This window comes from Neophocaena asiaeorientalis, unplaced genomic scaffold (assembly GCF_003031525.2).
Source record: "Neophocaena asiaeorientalis asiaeorientalis breed wild unplaced genomic scaffold, Neophocaena_asiaeorientalis_V1.1 scaffold126, whole genome shotgun sequence".
Classification (NCBI taxonomy): domain Eukaryota; kingdom Metazoa; phylum Chordata; class Mammalia; order Artiodactyla; family Phocoenidae; genus Neophocaena; species Neophocaena asiaeorientalis.
In genome coordinates, this window is record NW_020174565.1 from 1,492,871 (window position 1) to 1,517,218 (window position 24,348).

At 40.5% G+C, this 24,348-nt stretch overlaps 1 protein-coding gene across 1 annotated transcript in view; it reads right to left on the reverse strand.

Annotated features, from left to right (window-relative positions):
• The window catches only part of KLHL14 (kelch like family member 14), a 102,501-nt gene that overhangs the window by 23,100 nt on the left and 55,053 nt on the right, over window positions 1–24,348 (reverse strand). Inside the window, exon 4 of the mRNA XM_024757963.1 lies at window positions 1,234–1,323. Coding sequence (XP_024613731.1) covers window positions 1,234–1,323 — 90 coding nt within the window. The remainder of the gene's footprint in view (window positions 1–1,233; window positions 1,324–24,348) is intronic.

The window sequence follows — 24,348 nt, forward strand, 5'->3', positions numbered from 1 at the left end:
CCCAAAAACGAAGTTCTACAGATTCTTTTCTAGATAAACCTGCTGGCTGTGTACTGTTTCCTTACAAACGCTCTATTCTGTTCAAATCACTTCCTCGGAAGAAGAGGTTAAACAGGAAATGGAGAGTTTACAGTGGGCTGTATATTGGCCAGCGTTTTTGTTTTGTTTTGTTTTAACATATCAAATCAGCCATTGCAAAGATAAGTTAGAGGAGAGATACTAAATATTTTAGTTCCTGATCCAAATCTGTTTCTCCCAAAGCCCCGGAACCATCTTTCCAAAACTGAAAGATATGAACCAACAAAGCTGATCTGGAGAAAGAATGTCCCTTTCCCTTCAAAGACATGTTCTTGGAGGGTGGCCTGGGTTGTTTTCCTTTAAGATTTTCTAGAGTGAACAGATGTAACAATTTTCTATAATTTGCCTTTGTGCAGATGCTGAAAGAGAACATTCACCATAAAATATATGCAGTATATGTGATTTCAGCTGGCTGTTCTGGGGTTTTAAAGCAAAACTGTGTACCTGCAAGCTGTTTTATGGTTTCTCACTCATAATGATCTCTGTTACACAGAAGGCTACAACTGCAACCCCTCCTTCACGTGCAAGATTTCCAAAAATATCTTGATAATTTTGCGTGTTCTGCAAGACTTAGTGTACTCCCTACATTAGACTTGGGAAGTGTATTCAAATATTGGATTTCTCTTTGTGATACAGTTATGAAGTAATCGCATCAACAGGGAAGATGGTGGATAATCTGTGGACGAAGCCCTGGCAGAAGATGCAGCAGCCAGAACAGGTGTCAAGTAATGAACGCTGCAAAGGCACTTCAGCTGAGGTCATGTACAGCGTGACAGCAGATAACGCTTATTTATTGAAACGGCATATTATTATCCTGATGAAACGGGAGAAAAGTGGTGGAGAAGGTGGTGAGAATTCTTAATAGTTGCCGCTTGCTACCTCCCTTGAGGGAGTCTGGGCTTACACTGGTGGCACTCCTCAGGGGATGGATCAGGAGAGGGGCTGGGCATCACGGTGGAGCCAAATCCCCAGATAGTCCATGAGTGAATGCACTGCTGCGTGTGTCCTCTGCCAGCCCACTTCACCGACTACTTCGTTTGTCCCTGCTGCACAGAAATATGTTTTCCACGGTAATTACAAAAATGGACTGCCGCTGGCACCTCTCATCACACACAGACGTGTCGAGCACCTACTGTTAAGTGGTTCAATAGTTACCATTAGGGTTCCATTGGTCCTCTCCGCCCAACACAAACAGGAAGTTTTCCACCTCCACAACGCAGTGATGGGCACTGTTGTATGGCATAACTGGAATTGAGAAAAAAAAAAAAGACGCATAAAATTTTCCATCTTAGGACTTGATACCCTGGCTCACTAGTTATGTGCTTTCACCAAAATGTATAAAACGTGAGACTAAGTCAGAAGGAAGAAAAGCACATAGACAGGCAGAGTGGGGCACCCACCAATCCACAGTGGCTCAGCGGTGTGTTCCCAGCAATTGCCAACCCCACCCCTTTTGATTAATTTTACATAATGTGATTCTGCAAATTAGTCAAGAACAACCTGTCGGGCTGCTTTCAATTCTTAAGTCCTCCTCACCTGCCTGATGATGGGGATCGTGCAGTCTACAACCATGACTGACACTCCCAAATGGTCAGGGCTGGGGCTTACTTCTTGGAAGAAATAACCCAGCATCCACTTGGAGCCATTAAGCTGCTCTGCCCAAACTTGGCTTGCTGGCAATCTTTCCATAAACAGACTCAGGGTGCTTGGTTGCTTTCTATTCCACAGCAACGAGCAAGCTGAATTTCCATACAGTGTTAAGTTTTTAAATTAAGGTCCTGCTGATTTAATGCCTTCTCCAAATGTATACGCTTAATTTCCTGTACAATGTCATTAGCAGCAAAATCACACATTTTCTATCTATCTGCTTAAGAGCTCTTCTGGAACAAAGATAAAAACTTTCAGGGACATCATAAATACCCATTCCCCTCGCCCTGCCCTGCTCTGCCCCAAATGTGGTGGCTGTGAGGAGGGCGGAGTGATCCAGAAACCCACCAAAGGTTTCGCTGGATCTGTTCTCATTTACATTTTCTTTGGGGACACACACAACAAGAATAGGACACCCCCGTCACCCCGTGTGCAGTCCAGTGGCAGTCTCTGCTATTATTATATCATATGGTGAACGCAAACTTACACAGCGTTCGTTATCATATCACAGGCAGTGGTTTGGGCCCAGTGACACCAGTAGGAAAAATGATGTCCTTGTTCAGCTCATCATATGGGCACCTTAAATCTAGGTGAGGACAAATGGGGAGGTGATATGCATGTTCAGGCAGGGAACTTATTGCTTGACACGGATCAACAGAGCACTTAAGAAACCAGTGCAGTGGGAAATCAATATGAGTCAGGGCCAGCTTGTACTCTTTTGCCAATGGAGAGAGAGAGAGAGAGAGAGAGAGAGAGAGAGAGAGAGAGAGAGAGAGACAGAACGAGCCTATCTTATACCCAGTTTACTTTGGATGATATATATCTCATTTCACTTTGTTTTTATTATCTTTTTTCTCAGAATGCGCTTATGCTGGCTAAGATATGTAAACAAAAATAAGGAGAAACAGGCATAGCTTTGAAACCTGTAACACAGCTTCTGAAAGAGCAAATCAGGTCATTTAAGCTTCATATTGAAAGATTTTAGGAATTTTCATTATTTTATTATGTTTTCACTTTTACTGTGAATATTCACTATTTTCGAACTTATAGCCACAAGGGAGAAGACATGGGTATGGAAACCCTGGATTTCTGGGATCATGTAGAAATTGGGTGTGCCATGGATTTGTGTGGCCCATGAATGAGGTCAACTGATTTAGGGAGTCACCTCAGCAACGTCCTTCTGCCCCTCAACCCTTAGTTATCTCTTTGGAAAATGCTTTTAACCACATAGCTCCTGCAGGCATTACTTCTCAGAGTCCATTGGGGCAGAGTATATGTTGAGTTCACACAGCAACTAAAATTGGGTGACTGGATATGTTTGGAACATCTTTTTTTCTTTTCTTAAATTAACTCATCATTGTTTGGATTATACCAAACACAAAACTATGCTACCCATATATTATGTATATTGTGCATAGCCTGGTGCTACTCTGGTTTATCACAATGCCATCTGGGCAGTAAACTTACAGCATTGTCACCTGTAAGCGTATACTCATATGAGACATGCGTGCAAGAACAGCGGCCACTGATACAACCAACTTACTTTATGACTACCAGTCTTCCAATATTTATTTAAAATTTTTGGTCAGTTCAATGCCCACATTTTATAAGTAATAAAAAATCATATTATCTTCTTTTTAACCGGAAGTCCAGCTTTATAATAAAGCTCAGACCCTGAAAATAGAACAACAGTTGTGTTTGTCCATTTACTTGCTCCCATTCAGGCAGTAATTAAGTGAAGGAAAGAATACATAATTTATTCTTAAGCCTCTTTCTCATTTGATTACCTCTATTGTTATGCTTTATGCAAACAAACGAAGCTATTGAGCTAAACTAACTACTGAAACCTCCAAAATACGAGAAAGTCTTTGAAATGCTAACGTAAAGGCTGCTTGAAGATATTCTCATTTATTTACCCATTTTTACTCTTGTTTTAAAACCTTGTATGCTATATTTCTTGGCTCTTTCAGCATTTTCATTCCTGAATTGTTGTCTCTTCTGATCTATTATTTACTCAACTCTTCTGAATTGAGAGGCTACAAATACACACAGATAACTTTTGGGGATTATCCTGAATGTAAAACGCTCCAAATCTATTAGAAAAAAATCGATGTGAAATCCATGTTTGAGTTTTGCAAAAGACCTCATTTCTTTGACTTCTGATTAAACCTGAACGAAAGCAAAATAAAGAGGGCAGTGATCAAGAGAAAACATCTGCTTAAAATGGCACTGGGTACCGCAATTATTGATTATCTTTTAAATAACAAGGAAGACATGCCCTCTCCCTTCCAGATTTCTCTAGGGATGCTCGCCGGCCTCGCCCTCACAAGCAGGTACCGGAGGAGAAGTTTGTACTCCCTGTTCATATACAGCCCGGTGTGAGTTTTTAGCGTGTCAGTCAGTGAGTTAGAGGGAAAGGGTAAAGAGAAGCTAATCAGGATGAAATGAGATTAAAGGCTGTCTAATTTTACAGCAACTGTGATCCATCAGCCACTGTGAAAGTGACAGTGGAAATGAATGATGGAGACAGACAGGTGGGGCTGTACATTTCACTGATTTATCCTCAAATGCACTGGGCCTTATTTTATTGAGTGAACATGACCGCATTTATCATGACTGTCATCTAAACCCACTTCCCTCCATTTAAAAAGGTCACTTTACTCACACGGAGGAGGAGAGAGGCACTTTCAAATCAGATTTAAAATCTAATAACACGTGTTCATAAGGCCCTTTGTGAAAATTCTCAACTTTATTAAACAAACTCGAAGTGCTAGAAGGAAAGGGGGGAAAAAAAGCCAGAAAACTGAAAAGGAAGAAACCTTTGGTCATCCGAGGGAGCACGTTCATTTAGTCTCTGAGTTTGAAGCAATTTGTACCATTTTTGCCTTTCTCACTCCAAATACCTGCTATTCTATTCTAGTCTGGGAAATTCAATAAAACATTTACATTTAATATTTTTAATTAAGAAAGTAGGAAGCAGGCCATCCTTGGAGAGGATACTAAGTCACAGTATTTACTCTGCAGAATGACTAATCATCATACACTCAATAGATGTTAGCCATTTCACAAGTTGAATCTCTGTCACAATTCACTTACATACCTGTTAAATGCTTTCCCGTAATGTTAAGGCCACAAAAATCTCAGTGACACAAATTCTTTTACCCCTCCCTGTACAGTGACATGAAATGTACTGGCATGTGGTACACAAAATGGGTCTCTGTGGATATGAAAATGAAGAGTCAAACTCTCAGAGTATTTTGTGTTACTTTTCACAATAGGAACCACCATTTACTAAACATTTACTATGTGCCAGGCATTGTGCAGGTGCTCTATACATATGCGTATATGTAATTATATTTATATATAGTTACCTATATTATATCTCTGAAAATATAACAGCACTTATGATTCATCCTTACTTGCTCCTAATCAGGCAGAAATTACATGAAGGAAATAATATATGATATTATAATACATGATAAAATATATCTATATTTTATTTGCCTATATCTTTCATTTAATATAACTAACTATTAGGGAGGCATTGGTCATTCATTTTATTTCTGTAAGAAATACTGAGGCCTTGAGAGGTTAAGTCACTTGTTGAAGGTCAGACTCAGCTAATGAATGGCAGAGATAGAATCCAAACACAGGGATATCTGGATCCCAACCCATGCTCTCATCCATTTCACTCTACTGATTTTCAATAGGTATGTTCATCCAACCAGCAAGTAATTACCGAGTACCTGTGTGTTCAATGGTGGTGTTCCTGAAATTTCTGTATAATTTTTTGTTATTGAATCACATTTTAAATGTTTCTTATTTTCATATTTAAAAGAATCCATAATAACGCAAGTGGACATTCCTTTACATTTTTTTTTCTATAAATCCACATATTCAAGTAGTGGATTTTCTTAAAGTAAGACGCGTTTACATGTATTTGATGGAGCCAGAAAAACACTGACCAAATCAGCTAGTTAAGGATGTGTAGAGTCTATTGGCAGAGGGTTTTTATTTATTTGTTGAACAGCAAGGGCATATTTCAACCTTGCAAGCAGATTCAAAGTATCTTGGGCACAGAGGCCCTTTTCCTGGCATATAAAATGTGCAGGGGTCTTGCTGCACTTACGAAGGCCTTGTTCTGCTTAAGATTCACACTCCTGTTTCCTCCCATATTTCATATCTGAGGAATATACATACCCCTTCCAAGAGAAAGTATAGGTATCCTTTGCAACCACAGATTTGCATGAACATCCAAACGAGATTGCATAGGGCTATGACAAGTTTATAGGATTGTTAAATACATGGCTGTTGAATGTTTATCATTTCAAGTAACATTTATGAGGTCCTTGATTTCCTTTTGGCTTCAAATACATAAACTTACAAAACTGTCAAAGATGACATAATTTTTTAGAAAAAGGAATTAATGCCCATGTTTTGTAAAAATACAGTCTTATGAAAAATAATGATACACAGGAACAATAAGTTTTCCTCTTATGCCTCTCAGCCTTGCAGTTCCCTACTGCAGAAGCTACCCCTGTTATTGTGTTCTTGGATTTTTCTTCCAGAGAGATTATACATACGGGTCATTTTTTTAATATAATTGACGCGGCATTCTGTGGGCACACTGTTTAGTACCTTGCTTTTTTGCACTCAAGAATACATTCATTTATTCATTCCTCACCAATCAAAGTCCTGTTCGGCTGCTACTGTATGCCAGGCAAGGTTCTACCTGCTGGGGAGGTCATGACAGCATCAAGGAACGTTCTAGTCAGGGGAAGCATGTAATAAACATGGACACAAATAAATAGGCACTTTTGTTTCAAATGATAAGTGCAATGAAGAAAAGTAAAGCTGGGTCCAAGGAGGGGAAGGGACAGGGTGAGGAATTTTGAGAGTAGTCAGGGAGGGCTTTCTGAACAGATGACTTTTGAGCAGAGAATTGACAGAAGTGAGCAAGGGAGCCATGCAGGGGTAGCGGTAGGCATAGATGCAGGAATAGGAAGTGCCAAGGCCCTGGGGCACAGGTGTGGAGTGTAGCAAGAACGGCAAGAAGACCAAGAAAAGAAGGATCTGAGAGGAGGTCTCGGAGGGAGACCGAGGCCAGATCTGTGCGACGGTGCAGTCTTGGTCGGAGGACGACACTTGGATCGTCTACCGGCCCATTCTTTTCAACAGCCATACACTGTTTCATCCGATGGGTGTCCTATAATGTGTCCCAGCCCCTTCTGATGGCCATTTATTAATTCACTCAGCAAACATTTACTAAACACTCATTATGTGCAGATGCTTTTCTGGTTGGTAATAAAGCAACGCATGAGGCTGACAGCGTCCCTGCTCTCCGAGACCTAAATGACAGGGAAAAGAAGAATGTAAACTAATACACAGTGGAATGCACAGGAATACAGCCAGGCGATGACAGACAATGTAAAAAGGAAAAAAAACAGGACAGTGTGTTAGAGAGTGAGTGCCTGGCTAGCGCGCTAGCTGAGGTGGTCAGGGGAGGCCTCTCTGGGGACTGGTGTTGAAGGTAGATTTTGAAGGTTGAGAAAGGGCCACTGCAAGAGAATAAGAGGAAGGGATCCATGCAGAGACCCTGAAGCACAAATGAGCTGGATGTGCCTGAGCAGCCCAGAGAAAGCCTCTGTGTCTAGAGCACCGAGGGTGAGGGCTAGAGAGGCATGAGAGAAGTCAGGAGGCAGGCAGAGGCTGGGTAGATGGGTCTTTAGAAGCCAGGATAAGTGGTGTCGATTTTATTCTTAGCATGATGGAGAGGCATTGGAGGAGTTTTAGCAGCAGCAGGACATGATCTGATTTATGTTTTAAAAATATCACTCTGGCTCCTAGGGATGTTGTAGGAGTGAAAGAGGGAAAAGAGGAAGATCAAGCAGGGCGCCCCTCCTGTGGTCCAGATGAGGGATGATGGAGGCTGGATGAGGTAGGGGCGCTGGGGCTGGAGGGAAGGGGATGTGTTGAAGGTTGCTGCTATTACAAACAGTGCTCTGCCGAGTGTCCTCATGGATCCACAACACGCATACACGTGCATTTATCTGTAGGATTAATTCCTCCAAGTGAAATTTCTGGGCCAAAGGATGGGTGCGTTTTACATTTTAATGGACGCCATCACATCGTACCCCTTTTTATATCTGTACCTCTGCCAACACGGTAGGTGAACAACTGGTGTCTAGTTAAAATTTAAATCTCCACTCATTTGTGATAGAGGTTGAGCATCTTTCCATATGTTTCAAATCCATTTGTATGGTATACATTTTTCTGTTGGTTTTTGACTTCTTGATATCATAAGTTGCCTATAGTTACGTGATTTCTGTTCTTAAAGTGTTCTTTTCTATAGAATTATCTAAACTGGCAAAATAAATGATATTTTGGAAGCATGGTATTGCTAGAATATATATTTGTGCAATATTTACTCATTAAAGCAAATTCAAATAGTAATTACATGCTGTTGAAAACAAATATAACCTGAAAGAAAGGTGCCTCAGTCTAATGACATTGAAAGAGTATTTCTTGCCATAGGATTGTAGAGAAATTTTTTTCTTACATTTTCTTCAATTTTATAGTAAGTATAATTGAGAAACATAAATGTTTAAAAATTTACTAGTTTAGGGCTTCCCTGGTGGCGCAGTGGTTGGGAGTCCGCCTGCCGATGCAGGGGACACGGGTTCGTGCCCCGGTCCGGAAAGATCCCACATGCCGCGGAGCAGCTGGGCCCGTGAGCCATGGCTGCTGAGCCTGCGCGTCCGGAGCCTGTGCTCCGCAACGGGAGGGGCCACAGCGGTGGAAGGCCCACGTACCACAAAAAAAAAAAAAAAAAAAAAAAAAAATTCCTAATTTTATTCCCCCCCCCCTTTTTTTTTCAAAAAAAGGGGCCCAGCGGGGGGAGGCCCCCCTACCACAAAAAAAAAAAAAAAAAAAAAAAAAAAAAATTCACTAGTTTAATCCTACCATCCTGTCTTTCTGCAAAGATCTAGAAATTTGGCCACTGCTTCTCTGGAGGTAGAAACAGACACATAGTCAAACATCTTACATGAAGCACGTGCTTGAAACATATCATTGAATAAATAATGCACAGAAAAGGCTCTGTTACTTTTTTTTCTGTTGTATATGGATGGTTACTATCCCTGTAAGCTGCAAATAAATGGAAATGTTTTATGCATTTGGGAATGACTTGATCATTATGGACAGTGAGTCTGGAAAACCAAATCCCGTAAGAAATTCACATGGTCTGAATCCAGTGATGAGTTGGTGAAGGTTCTGAATTAACCCAAAGGTGGCCAACACTTTCTCCTCACTCCCAACTTATTCTGCATACACAGAGCTGGGTTCCCACAGTCCCACTGGAGACAAAGTTGTTGAAGTGAGTTCGAAATGTATAAATCTGAATAAAAGTGCCTATGTGTTAGGTTTTGGAGGCTATGCAAGAACAAGAGAGTTTGCTTCTCTTTCATAATACAAAATTGTATCTAAGGGAGAGTTTTCCTGACAATGAAAACTTGCTTTGTGACTCTCTCCTCTGTGCCACTATTGTAGTAAATGCATGCCTTTACCCTATACCTGCCAAGTCATGACACAGTGTATTAAAATCATCTGTCTTCTGTGTGTCCCGCCCTAAAGAATCTGTAAGCTCCTTGAGGCCAGACTGTGTCATTTCTATAGCTTTATGACCACCACAATGCCCAGTACATAGGATAGTAGAGCCTTAGGCATGGCTACATATTTTATGCCTAATACAGTAATTAGAAATATTAATGAATCAATAAATGTTAGTAGCATGAATGAGTGAATGCTAACTAAGAGAGACTGGCATTTACTTCTTTGGAAGGTGTAAAAAATGTATGGGTACCAGAAGATGTGAAGGAGGGAAGAAGTGAAAGAAAGGGAAGAAAGGGAAGAAAGGGAGAAAGATATATGCCTTTGATCAGGATTCTATGTCATCTAGGATGGATATCACCCTATATGCAATACATGTGTTAAACAAAGGAGGTTTGTAAGTTCTTCAAAGACTGTGACATATTTCTTTAGGATCTATCATAGGCCTAATTGTGCCAAGGTCAAAGGTTTTCAATAAATCCTTGTTGATTTACAGTTTTAGCTCTGAGCACTTAAATGGAGGGAAATGCTAACAACCAGCAGAAGCTGAGGGGACTTAAAATAAGACTTCTTTTAGCTGTTCAAGCAAAACTCACTTTTCAAATCACGACTCTATTATTACAATGCGGTGTACCAACTATTTTATTTTGTTTAGTTCTTGATATTTTAGTTAGAATTTTAAAATAGTTTTGTGACTACTTTTGGAAAGTAAAACATCTTTGGGAATGTACACTGCAATTTCTTCCAAATGCTAGGTGTTTTTTTTTTTTTTTTCCTGTTTTTTAAAGTGTGTTTTCAGACACATTGATGAAACATGCTAGTGCTTTGATGTTTGTCCTTTCCTAAGTGCCAGTACAGTGTCTTCCTGATCATGTCCTGGGGGAGTGAGAAATTGCACTTTTCATTGTTCTACACCTAAAAAGGCTCAGTAAAAAAAAATAGTCAACTCTGTAAATGAATTAAAGTAGTAGATCAACTCATATTATTTAAACGTGTGAAAATAAGATCCTTGACAAAGGTCAAAGGAGTCAGGACTATTTATACTGTGAATGATGTGGCAACAGGATAGCAAAAATGATTGTAAAACAGCTTAAATTCTCTTAGATGATGGCCCCATAATTACTGATGGCGGGAAGAAGGAAATGGATATGGTTCGTAGAATGAGGATGTGTAAAGAAGCATTTTCTGATGTAGATCACACATACTCAGTATTGGAAAGTGAACTCTAGTGGTTCACTTTAAAATCCAGGAGACAGCAAAAGAATCTACCAACCTCTTCATTCATTTTTTCATTCAAAAATTTGTATTGAGGAATTAGTTATTGTGCTAAACTCTGGGACACCATTCCTATATTTCAGAGCTCACAGTGCAGAGAGAATAAACAGAGAAAACGAATACACAGTGTTCTAGAAGAACAACAATGGAAGTACCAGGGAGGAAACGACTGTAACTTCAGGGAGGAAGTGACTGTAACTTCAGGGAAGAAGCGACTGTAACTTCAGGGAGGAAGTGACTGTAACTTCAGGGAGGAAGCGACTGTAACTTCAGAGAAGAAGTGACTGTAACTTCAGGGAGAAAGTGACACTTAAGATTTATCATAAAACCAAGACGGGATTTTCCAGGTTGTCACAGCAGCAAAAGTCATTATCAGTAAAAGGAACATGGATTCAACAAATACTTATTGAGCTCCTTACTATGTGCCAGATCTTAGGCTAAGTTCTAGGGATATATTTTAATTGGATTATTTTTATAAAAATGATTATTAAAATTAGATCAATTTCCAAAATATCCTTAATACTATGGTCACTATACTATATCAGCTATTATGTTGAGGCCAGAGAAAATGTGTTTGAGGAACATGAGAGCAAATAAAAAGGGTGGACTGTTACCTCCGCTGTTCTTTTGGGCAGCCTATTCCTCGACTCAAATTCCCTCTGGAGCACTCTCTCCTTAGACAACAAGCAGTCATGGCCTCTACCCTAATTGAATTTCTCCTGGTATGTGGAGCCACCTGATGGTTCTGGAAGCAGTTGGTAGGATTATCAGAACAGTGAACAATACCGTCGTTCCTTTCAGACCACCCCTCACGGCATTTGAGCTTGCAGTTTCAGTACGTCGTGCTATCGCACTTATTTGATTTCAAAGGACATTTCGTTGCAAAGATCCAGAAGGATTTCTTATATACTCCTCCATGGTCATTTCATGGTGTGTGCATGTGTGCCTTCCCATGAACCCATGTGTATGTGTTGGATCTGGGAAGCACGAGGGCAGGCGGGCTGGGCCATGAAGACTGTACTGAGTCAGTAGCTTATAACACACAGGGGAATGAAAGTGCCATCCATGATCTTAGGAGATGAGCCCCTGGTCTTGGCCATGACAAGGCCCCTAGAACCATCTCTTGAGAAACTTCTGAAATCTGTATTGCTGGAAAAAGTCGACAACCTTTTGGAGCTGTGCAGATCCAAAGAGGGAAACACGTAGGCAATATGATGAATAGTGAAGTTCCATTTTCTCTTTTCTGGGCACCATTTTTTACTGGTAAAGCTAGATAGTCATTGAATGTTAAGTGATATTTACTTATGAATATACTTATGAACGTGCATGAGTATCTGGCACTTTTCTTGTCTTAGAATTTAGGTTGAGACCTTAAGGCTGAAGCTAATCTAAAGAGTGGTGTCGGGCCTTTTGGCAGGTAAGTGCTGCATGAACCAGCCTCTGGGAGACTGACCATCTAAGTTCTTGTTACTCAAAGTATGTTGCATGGACCTGAAGCATCAACCTCACCCGGGGGATAATTAGCAGTGCAGAATCTCAAGGACCCCCCTGGACATCCTGAGTCAGACTGTATGTTACAGACCCCATGGGTACTCTAAAGTCTGAGCATCCCTGAGCTAGGACAGGCTGGTCCAGGCCACCTGTACTGGAATCACCTGGGCCCCATCCCAGACTCCTGGGTCCTAGGCCTGACCTTCTGAATCTGAATTTCTAAGGTTGGGTCCAGGAACCTGAAATTTCAGTATGCTTCTGAGATTATTCTCAGGCACTTTGACGGTCACACTACTCCCAAAAAGACTTGGTCCAAACAGTCATGTTTAAATTGGGTCAGAAAAACTGAACTCCTTAAACTCTTTTGGTAAATTACTTCCTTCCGTTTCTGTGGAAAGCAGCACTTTCGTAAGTCAATGTCTGGCAATAGTTGGTGCTCAATAAATGTAGCTTTGTTTAAAAAAAAAAAAGGTCTGTGCCAGGCCACTGATGCCAGACTTTCCAAAAGTGGTTCCTAATCTGCGTCTCACTGGCCATGTGATTGTACACACGCACGCACGCACACGCACATTTTGTCTACATATACAACGATGTGGAAGACTATTAGTGGGTAGGGATTTTTTTTTTTTTTAAGTGAGTGGTTGTGGGAGACTGTGGAACCACTGGGCACTTTCCATCCACGGTGGAACAGAATTCTCCTCCTCTCCTCCACCCCAAAAACAAAAGCAAAGGCTGGTGGAAGAATCCTGGGCCAGATGTCTCCGTGCTTCCTGGGGCTTGGCCAGCAAAAGGTGAAGTCTGAAGGCAAGAGGCCGGTGGGAGCCGTCTGTGATGGGAGTGTGAAGGGAGAGAGCGGGGGCAGACGTGGCCTGCATTTCTGGGTTTGGTGGAACACTATCACCCAGTACCTCCCTGTGGGCTGAGCTGTGGGTCTGTTTGGTTACAACTGCCATGAAAGGACACCCCCCCCCCAACCCAAGAAGATTAATTGCTAGTTCAAGGTGACCTTAACAGAAGCTATGTGGTAGACAGTGGGAAGTCTTCAGAAAAAGGTTCACAGCAGAGCCCATAAAGACAGCTCATGAGAAAACAAAGTCAGCGTTACCGCATTTACCTCCTGAAAGCCAGGTTCTAAAAACACCAGGCAAATAAGAGCTTTTCTCCCTTTGCCTTCCCCTCCTCCAGCTCTATCTCTGGTTGAACCAGACTACTTGCATGGCTGATTTCCATCCAAGGGTGGGTCAGCCTTTCTTACCCTCATGTCAACGTCAGTGTGCAGGGAAGATTTAACACAGCAGGCCTGAAACCGCTATCCTTAGAAAGGCCTGGCCTTTCCTAGAAAGGTTGGACTTTGGCTGATGTTAGGGAACTTAGATTTCAAGAGTGTTCCCACAACCTTAACTAAGAGTGGCTGTCTGTGCCCAAGTTGTACCAAAAAATGGGATTTATGCCGAGCGCCTGCTTTTCTTCTGGGAGTATGGAGTTTTGGTATGTGCTAGGCAGATGTCTACCTAACCGGCCCTCAATAAAATCTTTGGGTACTTAGCCTCTGATGAACTTCTCTGGTAGACAACATTTCACAGGTGTTGTCACCATCGGACACTGGAGGAAATAAATGCATTCTGCGTGACGCCACTGGGAGAGGACCCTTGGAAGCTTGAGTCTGGTTTCCTCTGGACTTTGCTCCACGCACCCTTTCCCTTTGCTGATTTGCCTTATACTCCCCCCCTGTAATAACTCATAGCTGTGAGTATGACAACATGCTGGTCCTGTTGGTTCTCCTAGTAAATCACTGAACTTGGGGGTCAATAGGAGACAGAGAAACTTCAAGCGTATTTAGAGAACAAGGTTTCTATTGAACATCCCAAGACACCTGGGGCTGCTTTAAGAACTTCCTGAGGTGTCGCCACAGGGAGAGACGAGACATCCGATAGAGAGGTTTTGGAAAATCTGTGGTTGGAAAAAAAGGAAGTTGTTTTCGGTTGGTCCCATATGTGAAGTTCTTTCAATAAAGCGATCGTGGATATACGTATGCGTGACATGACTGCTTCTGGACTCTGGGTAAGCGTGGGCTCCACATTTCCTCTGGTTGGAATCAATGCGCAAATCGCCTGAGGACCTGCTAATGCTCAACACTGTCTCATCATAGGTACTAGAGGCTTTATTGGATTATCTGACACTACGGCCCTTTTTATTTTCTTGGGAAATGTGCAGTCACTATATTACTTGAAACACTAATACAGACACATAGGAGACCATCTGTCAGGAGTATACAGCGGTCCAGGAGCTTTGTGGCAGAGAAATCCGGAGAAAGGAGCAGTCACCGGGCCTTGGCTCCGTGCGGTAGAGATGTACAATCTTCAGTCTCTCCCCAGCCATTACATCTTTCTGCTGTCTTCACAGGGTGCATTGCCTTGTCTCTCTTTTTTTTTTTTTAAAAAAAAAAAAAAAAAAACACAGAAAATGCAACCTTCTTTATCCCACTGCTCCTTCCAGGTATCCTTAGAGCACCCCATCCCCTGGACCATAAATCTGGGCTCATAATCAGTGGTAGGACAGTGGTAGGAAAGGCGGCTGGAAAGGTGGCCAGCAGCCAGGCCATATGGTCCTCGCAGGCCATTCTGAAATGGCCTGGGCACAGTGAGCGATTGGTCTTGAGATGGTCCCATGACCCAGCCAGGCCCTTCAGCGGGGGTTGCGCCCTGGCGCTGACAAGAAGAAACCTTTCCTTTCTGACCACAGATCCTGGAGCTGCTTGGGGCAATGGAGAAGCAGGTCTGAGCAAGGAGAAATGAGCAGAAATGAGAGGAGAGGAGGAGTGAGGAGAAATGAGACCACAGTTTTTAAATTTTGTTTCTGCATCGTCCATAAGGCCAGTCCCTGCCCTCCTGGTTATGTGGCCCACGTATCCGTTTCCCCACTGGACTTTTATGAAAGCCCCCTAACAGTCTCCTTGCTTTCATTCTTGTCCCCTTTTGGCTTAATCTCCACAGAGCTCTCAGAATGATCCTTCAAAAACCAAATCAGATGAGGACATTCACTTCTTGTCAGTCCTTTCCTTACTTGCCATCTACCTTAAATAAACGTTAAAGTTTTCAGAATGGCCTGCGAGGACCATATGGCCTGGCTGCTGGCCACCTTTCCAGCCGCCTTTCCTACCACTGTCCCCTCCCCAGTGGTGCTCCGGTCATATTCCTTCCTTGGGAATCTCCCCAACATCCCAAACACATTCCTGGTTGAGGGACTTTGCACTTGCTATCCTCTGCCTCACATGTTCTTCCTTCGTGTATTCCCATGGCTCACTCCTTCACTTTACTCAGTGTCTACTAGAAAGGGAGATCTTCTCTGACAATCCCACTTAAAAAGCATCCCTGTACAGCAAAGTAAATCAGTTATACGTATACATATATCCACTCTTTTTTAGATTTCCTTCCCATTTAGGTCACCACAGATCATGGAGTAGAGTTCGCTGTGCTATACAGTAGGTTCTCATTAGTTATCTATTTTATACATAGTAGTGTATATATGTCAATCCCAATCTCCCAATTCGTCCAACCGTCCCTTCCCCCCTTGGTAACCGTAAGTTTGCTCTTTACATCTGTGACTCTATTTCTGCTTTACCAGTAAGTTCATCTGTACCATTTTTTCTAGATTCCACATGTAAGCGAAATAGTTAAGCAAGTATACTCCAAATAAAAATTAATTAAAAAAGAAAAATAAATAAATAACCCTCTGACTCAAAGACCAAGTTGGAGTGGATCTGAGATTTGTCTCCCACTCCCTTGCTTGGTGTCCTGCAAATAAATTCTGACTTTGCCACACAAAAAATAAAAAGCCTGCCCTTTCATTCACCACTCCTTCACCCTGCTGTGTTATTCTTAACAGTTCTTAACTGTCCGACAGATCTTTTGTTTATAAAATATTTTCATACTAATATATTAGCTGCGTAGGTAGGCAATATACTAATATATTAGCCATGTGGCTGCATGACTGTCTTGTTCACCACTGAACCCCTAGTGCCTAGAAGAATGTCTTGCACCCAGAAGGCTCCCGATAAATATTTGTTAAGTTGATGACAAAATAGTTAAGTTAGATTGAATTGGATTTCTGTAACTTGCAACCAATACTTTTAAATTTCAGATGGAGAAAGTAGAGCAATTTAGTTAAGGTAGACTAACAATGAAATAATCACGTGGCTTTAGCTCCTAGGTTCAATATTGGAGGCTTATGTGCAATTTGCCTTTTGAAATGGAAGACGGTAGAGTGTCATACAGGTCTAGGTTTGATATCATTTAACTGTGTGAGTTTAGAAGTCATGGTCTTCTTCATCAGTAAGATGCGGATAATAATATCTACTTCATAGGGCTATTGGAAGAATTCAATTCAATTGGATAACTCATGGAATGCACCAGGCTCATTACAGACAAACTATAAAAGTTAGTTCTTTTATTGCTCCTTTTCCTTCATTCCTCCTTCAAATATTCTTACGTCGTTTAATTTTACAAAGAACAAAAACAATCTGCAAACAAGCAAAATTCCTTCACTTGCAATATTACCAAGTTGACAAAAGCATGAAATTGGTAAAGCGTGGATTTGATACGGAATGGACTTTAAAACATAGTTTCGGCTTATTGGGGTAGAAATGTACGGTCCCCAAAAGATGCACATTTGGATTGTGGCTGGGATGAAGTGACCCAGGTCCCCATATTATCAAGAGGTATGTTGATGATCCTTATGTGGTTTAAACTAACTTCCTAACAACACATGTTTTGTGAAGATAAGAGATTTCATTTAGTTTTTACTTAATATATATCAGACATCTACTGTGTGCTGTGTATAAAACAGGGAAGAATCCAGGGGCTCATGTCCAATGGAGGAAAAATTTATGTGCACATGAAAATATAATGCAAAGTAGACTGTAGTTAATGACATAAGTCCAAAGTACAGAGAAGGATGAGGCAAATGAAGAGTAATTTTTTTAGTTGTCTTGGAAAATAAGATCTAAAAGGAGATTTGTGATGGGTCCTTGAAGGAAGGATGGGAGATGGACTGATGGAGAGGGGCTTGGGGAATTCCAGTCAATGCCATCTGTGTGCACAGAGGCGTGGTGGCTGCGGAACTGTTAGGGAGCTTTGCGGGGCTGGAGTGTAAAGTAAGATTTGAAAAGCAATGGGATGTAAAGTTGGGAAAGTAGTGCGAGACAAGGTCAGGGAGGTCCTTGAATACTAAACAGTAAATGACTCTCAGTAGAGAGGCCGTGACGGTTTCAGGAGGGCAGTAAAGCCTTAACCAAGTGAACAGGGGCTAGATCCTGTGCTTAGATGGTGCTAACATTCTTTCATCACCTGCGTATGTTTCTACTAAAATAAAGAAAAGCCATCATCTTAAAGATCATAAGCGCAACAAAAAAAAGAAAGGTCTAGAGGGAGAAAAAAGCAGAGTATAAGCACCTTTAAGTGTCGACCCAGAAAAGGTAAAACATAACCACATGTAAGGGCTAAGAGGTGAAGACAAGGAAAGAGGGAGACATCGAGAGCAGAAAAAAAGACCGTTAACTAAAACATGCCAATGGATATATGGATTATTTGTGGAGAAGAGCTAAGCAAGAACATTTTTATAATAACATAGGGGAAGAAGAGAGGGAGTAGTCTTAATAACTAAAAAATTAGATATTATTATAAGCAAGACTGTCCTTCAAACACAGCGTCCATGTCGATGTGGATTCTCCTTCCCTTCCAGTTGATAAAATGGGGAGTAGCGTTACGTCTACCCCACAGAGTGATAACTACTCTAAGCATTGTTACTCTATAATGTATGAACCACTGTTTAGCTCTTACTCTCCAATAAAATAGCCAATGAGCTGTTATCTTCCCTCAGGAAAAGCATCTGAGCATCAAAGGCTAGTAGTGAGGCCTAAATCCGTTACCTTCCTCTTTTCCACTGTCCCTCATACCCCATAGCCCTCATGTCCTTACTTCCCTCCTGACTCAGCTTAGATTTCAATGTTCACCTTGTAATAATTTCCTGGCACACACTCTCAACTCTCTTGCTCCGTTCTCCGTTCTTCACACTTGTGTAGAAAAACCAAATCTTGGTTATGTTCAGCCCCACACAACTGCATGTGGCTGGTGATATTTATACCATCATTTAAAATTCATGTTATTGTTGCCTGAAGTTCCTACTGTGTTCCCCTACACCGTTTATTATCCCACCAAGGGTTAACAAACTACTGTCTAAGGGCCAAATTGGGTCTGCCACATGTTTTTGTAAATAAAGTTTTATTGAAACACAGCCATGGCCATCAGTTTACATGTTATCTACTGCTGTTTCCTTGCTGCAATGGCAGATTTAAATAGTTGCGACAGAGACCTAAGGGCCTGCAAAGGATGAAATATTTACTACCTTGCCCTTTAAAGAAAAAGTTTTCCGACCTTTGTCCTAAATGACTACTCCATACCTTGTTCTCTCTCCTCAGCTCTCTTAACATCTGCTCCCTGATTTACTTTTAGCTGATGACCTTGTTGTCTATTTCACTGAGAATATAGAACATTTAGAAAAGAACTCCCGCAGGCTCCCAGCATTGTACCAACCAAATTACCTGCATCAGTATTATCTACACTTGCCTTTCCTTTTGCTTCCTTTTGCTATTAAGTATGGATGGACCATCCACACTTATTTCTAAAGTCAAGCCCTCTGTTTGTGTCCCATTCCCTCTTGACTGTTCAACGATATTTTTCTGAGTAATTTTATCATGTCTTGTGTCTTTAATTTTTTCCCTCTTTATCAGGTCTCTCCTATCAGCAGAGAAACATGCTGATATGTTGCCACCTTAAAAAAAAGTTCTTGAATCAATATCCTTGTTTTCCTCCCTATCCCATTTCTCTGTTTTCCCTTACATAAATAATTCTCAGAAGAGTTGTCTTTACTCAAGGTTTCCAATTTTTCCCCCTCCCAATTTCACTTAAGCTTTTTCAATTAGGCTTTTAGCTTCATCATTTCATGGAAACAGCTGTTGTCAACGTCCATGTTGCTCAAACCAATGTCATTTCCCAGTGCTCATCTCATGAGATCTCTTTGCAGCATTTAGCACAGATCACTCTCTACCTGTGTCCTTCCGGGAGACCATTCTCTCTGGATCCTCCTCTACCTGACTGCTGTTCTCTAGTCTGACTCATGGCTGGCTGCTTCTCATCAACTCAATCTGTAAACGTTGGCATGCCCCCAGAGCTTGGCCTTGAAATCTCTTCTCACCTCCATCACTCACTGTCTTGGAGATCTTCCAGCCACATGACTTTAAAAGCCTCAATACAGCTCCACTTGGGTACCAGATGGACTCTCCAACTCAACATGCCTCCAAACAAACCCCTGGCTTTCCCATCCAAACATTTCCACCTAAGTCAGTGTCAACTCTAACCTTCCACTTGCTCAGGACAAAAACTTTAGTAGAAGAATCCTTGACTCTTTTCTTTCTCTTATATTATGCTTGATAAAAATAAATTATTCATTTCTCATGGGATAAAAGATATCCTTTTAGGCTTTTTCTTTGCCTACTCACAAATACATAAAAATGGTATGCATATGATATATATGCTTTCCTAATCTGCTCTTTTCACCTGTAAATGTATGGTATTTTCATTTTCAAAACTATAGATTTTCATTGGTCATTTTTAATAGTGGTATGCTATATTTTTTGGTATGGATAAACTAAAACTTACTCAGCAACCCCTAATTGTCGAACACCTGAGTTTGGTTCTTATTAATTGTTCTTATAAACAATACTGATGTGAATATCTTTGAACATGTGAATGATTATTTCCTTAGAACAAATCTTAGAAGTAGCACTGCTGAAGTCAGGACCATTCTGTTTCTTAAAAGTCTATCTTTTATGTAATTTACATATAACTGTATAAAAATAAATAAATGCATTTTCTGGATTCCTAGATGAGCACGATATGCTAATCTATATAGATGAAAATCACATAACAAACTACTGATAATTTAGTAATGTTCTTTTACCAATTACATTTGAATTGCAGTTGTGAATCCAGTGTATGTAAAAGACATTGTACATTTGATTTTTAGAAAATGTGCCTTGTGACTGTGGATTCAAGGTTCTTGTGGTAGTTGCATGGCTCCCCAGGAGTTCATAGACTGGCAACCACAGCTTTGGTTGATGATTTAGAGAAGCAATTCACTTAGCATATGATCATAAATGGAACCTATTTCCTCTCCCACCCAAGTTGCTCACTTCTTGACATAACGGTTTTACAGGAGGAATATGAATTCTGGTACTAAACAGGCAAGTAAAAGTTCTCATTAAAGCAGAGTGATTACAGCTATGTAGTCAGAATAGAGTAGGATTTTAACTGTGGGCTATTTAAATTAACTTCCTCGATCGAATCTTTTTATGTGCTGTGAGGGCTTCCCTCTGGAATTCATGGCAACCCCTTCCGCGTTCCTCAGGCACTTGGAGAAATGTGGAAGTCTGTCTGCTGATTGTCATTGGCTCCACTCTGCTCAAAAGCCTTTCTTGCACTGCTGCAATTTTGAACTGAGCCACTAGATGGTGTACACTGTTCTTTGCTTGCCCCCCAGAAAAAACATCAAGAACTCTGCTCAGATATGGCTCTAAGTAAGACCAACGAAACAAAGAGGAAAACTACAATGGTAAGACAAGATTTGGGGGATCTCTTTAAAACTCTGGTGTCCGTTTTTTTTTTTTTTTCTGATGCAGACCATGCTGATTTAGAGAATAATATAAACGTTATTTCCTTTACTCCATTTCTCCTAAGTAATTCCAAATATCTGAGCTGGACAAAATCTCTCTCTCATTCTCTAGCTATTCATGGTAACCTACTTTTGAACTTCATACTTCAGTGCTGAAAGCAATCTAAATAGTTTATTTTCTCTTTTAGAGACTCATATGGACAAATACTTAGCAGAGACATCCTATGCTGATATTGTTAAAGACAGATTTTTTAAATAGACCAGATTTTCCAATAACTTAAAAGATCTGCAGGTAAGTCCTTTAATACAGTAAGTTGCTTTCAGTTAAGAAGCAAACATTTTAGTGAAGAAGTTGAAAGAATAAAAGAGTCATCTTCCTTACCTTAAAGTAATCCCCCAGATTTTACAAATAACACATGCATTTAAACCATGGATGATCCTTTTTGGATTAAGTAGTTTCACCACATTTTCTACCCTTTCTTGTCATATTAAGCTAGGTCTTATGTGAATCACAGCCCCTCATCTCAAGTGGTAGCTAACTTTCTGAATCCTTAATAGTCAACGATGACTGTAGCAAATCAACATGATCATCCTTTGTGGGGAAATATCATTCAAACCAACTGGGGTCTTTGAGCTGACAAAAACTGTTCCAAGTTCATTTCCACTACACAGTAATGAGATGCAAAAATGTCTGTATGCGCACCGTCAGTTGGAAAATCGAAAAAGTCAGTGAAATTACAAAAAGGCTTTAATGGTGCTTCTGAAAACAGACATAATTTTATGTTCTCATTTTTGAATTACATTTCACTTGACATTTAGAAGTAACTTTAATGGAAAATTTTTTATTAACTGAGAAACAAGAATTCTTGGACTCTAATGATAAATGATGACTCTATTTTAAAAATAGAGTCATCTCATGATTATTCAATGACCAGTGGTCTGGTTCCTATATTATGCTAATATTATTATTTCTTCTGTTACCTCCTTGCTGCCTGCTCTTTGGTTATTTAATTCTTCAGAGAGTAGGTAAAGCCAAAGGACAGTGGTAAATACAAATAAATCAATCATGTATCAGCTATGAAAAAACTTTGATTTTGTGTGTATGTGCGCGTGTGTGGTGAGGAAAGGGGATGATCAGGTTAAATTTTTACAAATTGTGAGATTTGTAGTTTGCTTGAATTCTAACAATCAATTTTACCCCTTTACTGATACAATTAATATTTAGAAATTGGTTTTTTTACATTATATTTTGTATCTAGTTTATATTTTTAGTATTTTTCAGATACTGCTTTTGTAGATATAAACCTTTTTCATTAGGACTCCTAAAAGCTTTAGGTTTAATTTCTTATTATTTACATATTCTTATTCACCCTGCTGTCCTCATCTGCTAGTCTAGGCTGGGCCTGTAAGAGTAAGGCCAACTCTGATTGAGACTGAAGTGCCCTCTCTCGCCAAACTGGCTTTCCTAATTAACGATGGTCAAGGTATTAGACCAATAGCTCCAAAACGTCTCATGCAACATGTTGTATATATGGGTCACGAATGCACTGAGTATTTTGGTTCTATTTGGCCCATTTTTAATACATGAAAAAGTGTTATCAGTTCCTGTCATTGTTGTATTATAGGCAGTCTTAAGGAAAGAATAATTGTTACAACTGCAGTTTGATGATAGATTTAAGTAAATACATTGAACTGGAAAGAAAATGTGTGGAGGTGAGAAGGACAAGAAGAAATTCCTCATGGTTGCCTGAAATTTAGGCTATAGAATTCACATTTCCTCATGCGAGCCAGATGATGAACTGCAGAATTAGTCTACAATTCAGACAAACACTTCAGGCAAAACAAAGGACTACTACAAGACTCCCAGCTGTTCTTCCTTTATCTGCTCCTGAAAAGTTGGTATTCATTCTTTCCTTCATTCATGTACTCAACAAATATTTATTTATTGATCTCTATGCTATGCCAGGCATTAGACATACATAATCCTATTTTCTTAGAGTCATTAGTTCTTTTTTTTTTTTTTTTTTTGGATACGCAGGCCTCTCACTGTTGTGGCCTCTCCCGTTGAGGAGCACAGGCTCGGGACGCGCAGGCTCAGCGGCCACGGCTCACGGGCCCAGCCGCTCTGCGGCATGTGGGATCTTCCCGGACCGGGGCACGAACCCGTGTCCCCTGCATCGGCAGGCGGACTCTCAACCACTGCGCCACCAGGGAAGCCTCATTAGTTCCTTTTTTTACTCCATCTCTTCTTCCTTTCAGATCTCAATTTGCTTACATGCTGACTTCAGAATTTGTATTGCCAGCCTTCTCTCCTCTGTCATATAGACCAATATTTTCCAGTCCTTCTTGGATAACTTCCCTTAAATCTCTCTCAGTCTTTAATTCTTCCTTCCTTCATTGATACATTCACCAAATATTTATTGAACAATTACAATGTACCAGGCACAAAGCTGAATATGATGGATAGGGACACCACAACTCAATGTTTAAGACTAAACGTATTCCATCCTTCTCTAAACTTGAATCTTCTTGGTTTCCTCTTTTGAGCAAAGGCATCAACTCAATTTAGCCCATCAAGCCAGACTGTCCCTTACCTCCCAGTGTCCAGCATTACCAAACGAAGTTTAACTCTACTTATGAAATGAGTTTTAATTTTGCCATTCTTTCATTGTTTTCATAGCCATTGCTGTAAATCAGGCCCTAATTATCCCTTGCCTGGGTTATGTAATAAATGGTTACCCTGTCTCCAACCTCTCCTTTTCTAATTTACCCTAAATTAACTTTTAAAACACAGATTTAATTATGTTATTACCCTGATCAAAGAGTTTTGGTGACTCCCCACTGACTATAGAATAAGATCTAAATGGTTTTCACCTGACCCTTTATACCTGCTCTCAACCCACTTTTCAGCAGTTCCCAACTCTTTGCAACTTCCTAAGTTTAAAATGCAATGTCACACTCTGCTTTTGTTTATGTTGTTCTCTCTCTGCCTGGAATAATAAGAACTCATCATATTTGTATGTCACTTTCCAGTTTATAAGGATTTTTCCCATGCACCTTCCATGAGGTAGGCAGAGATCATTTCCCAGAATTTAAAACCGAAAGAGCCCGGGCTCTGAACATATAAATAATTTACTGAGGGTCTTATGATTAGTAGGAGAGCCCAGATACTAAACATCAATGGGCCCTAGCACCAAAAAGCAGACTAGATTGAGGTGTAGCATTTTTACTGAATAAAATGAATTTGAGGCATAGGTTTCCCTCTGTATATGGTGTCATATATTTTATCTAAGAGTAACTTTTACACAGAGAGTCAATTCTTAAATTCCATATATCTTTGGACTTATTATACTTATCAGAGTTTAAAAAATAATTTCAACATTTTATAGTCACTATGGTAAGCGCCATCCTATTTTCAATCTTTGTGTATTTTTACAGTGATATAAAATATACTCACAGGGGCTTTTCTGGTGGCGCAGTGGTTGACAGTCCGCCTGCCGATGCAGGGGACATGGGTTCGTG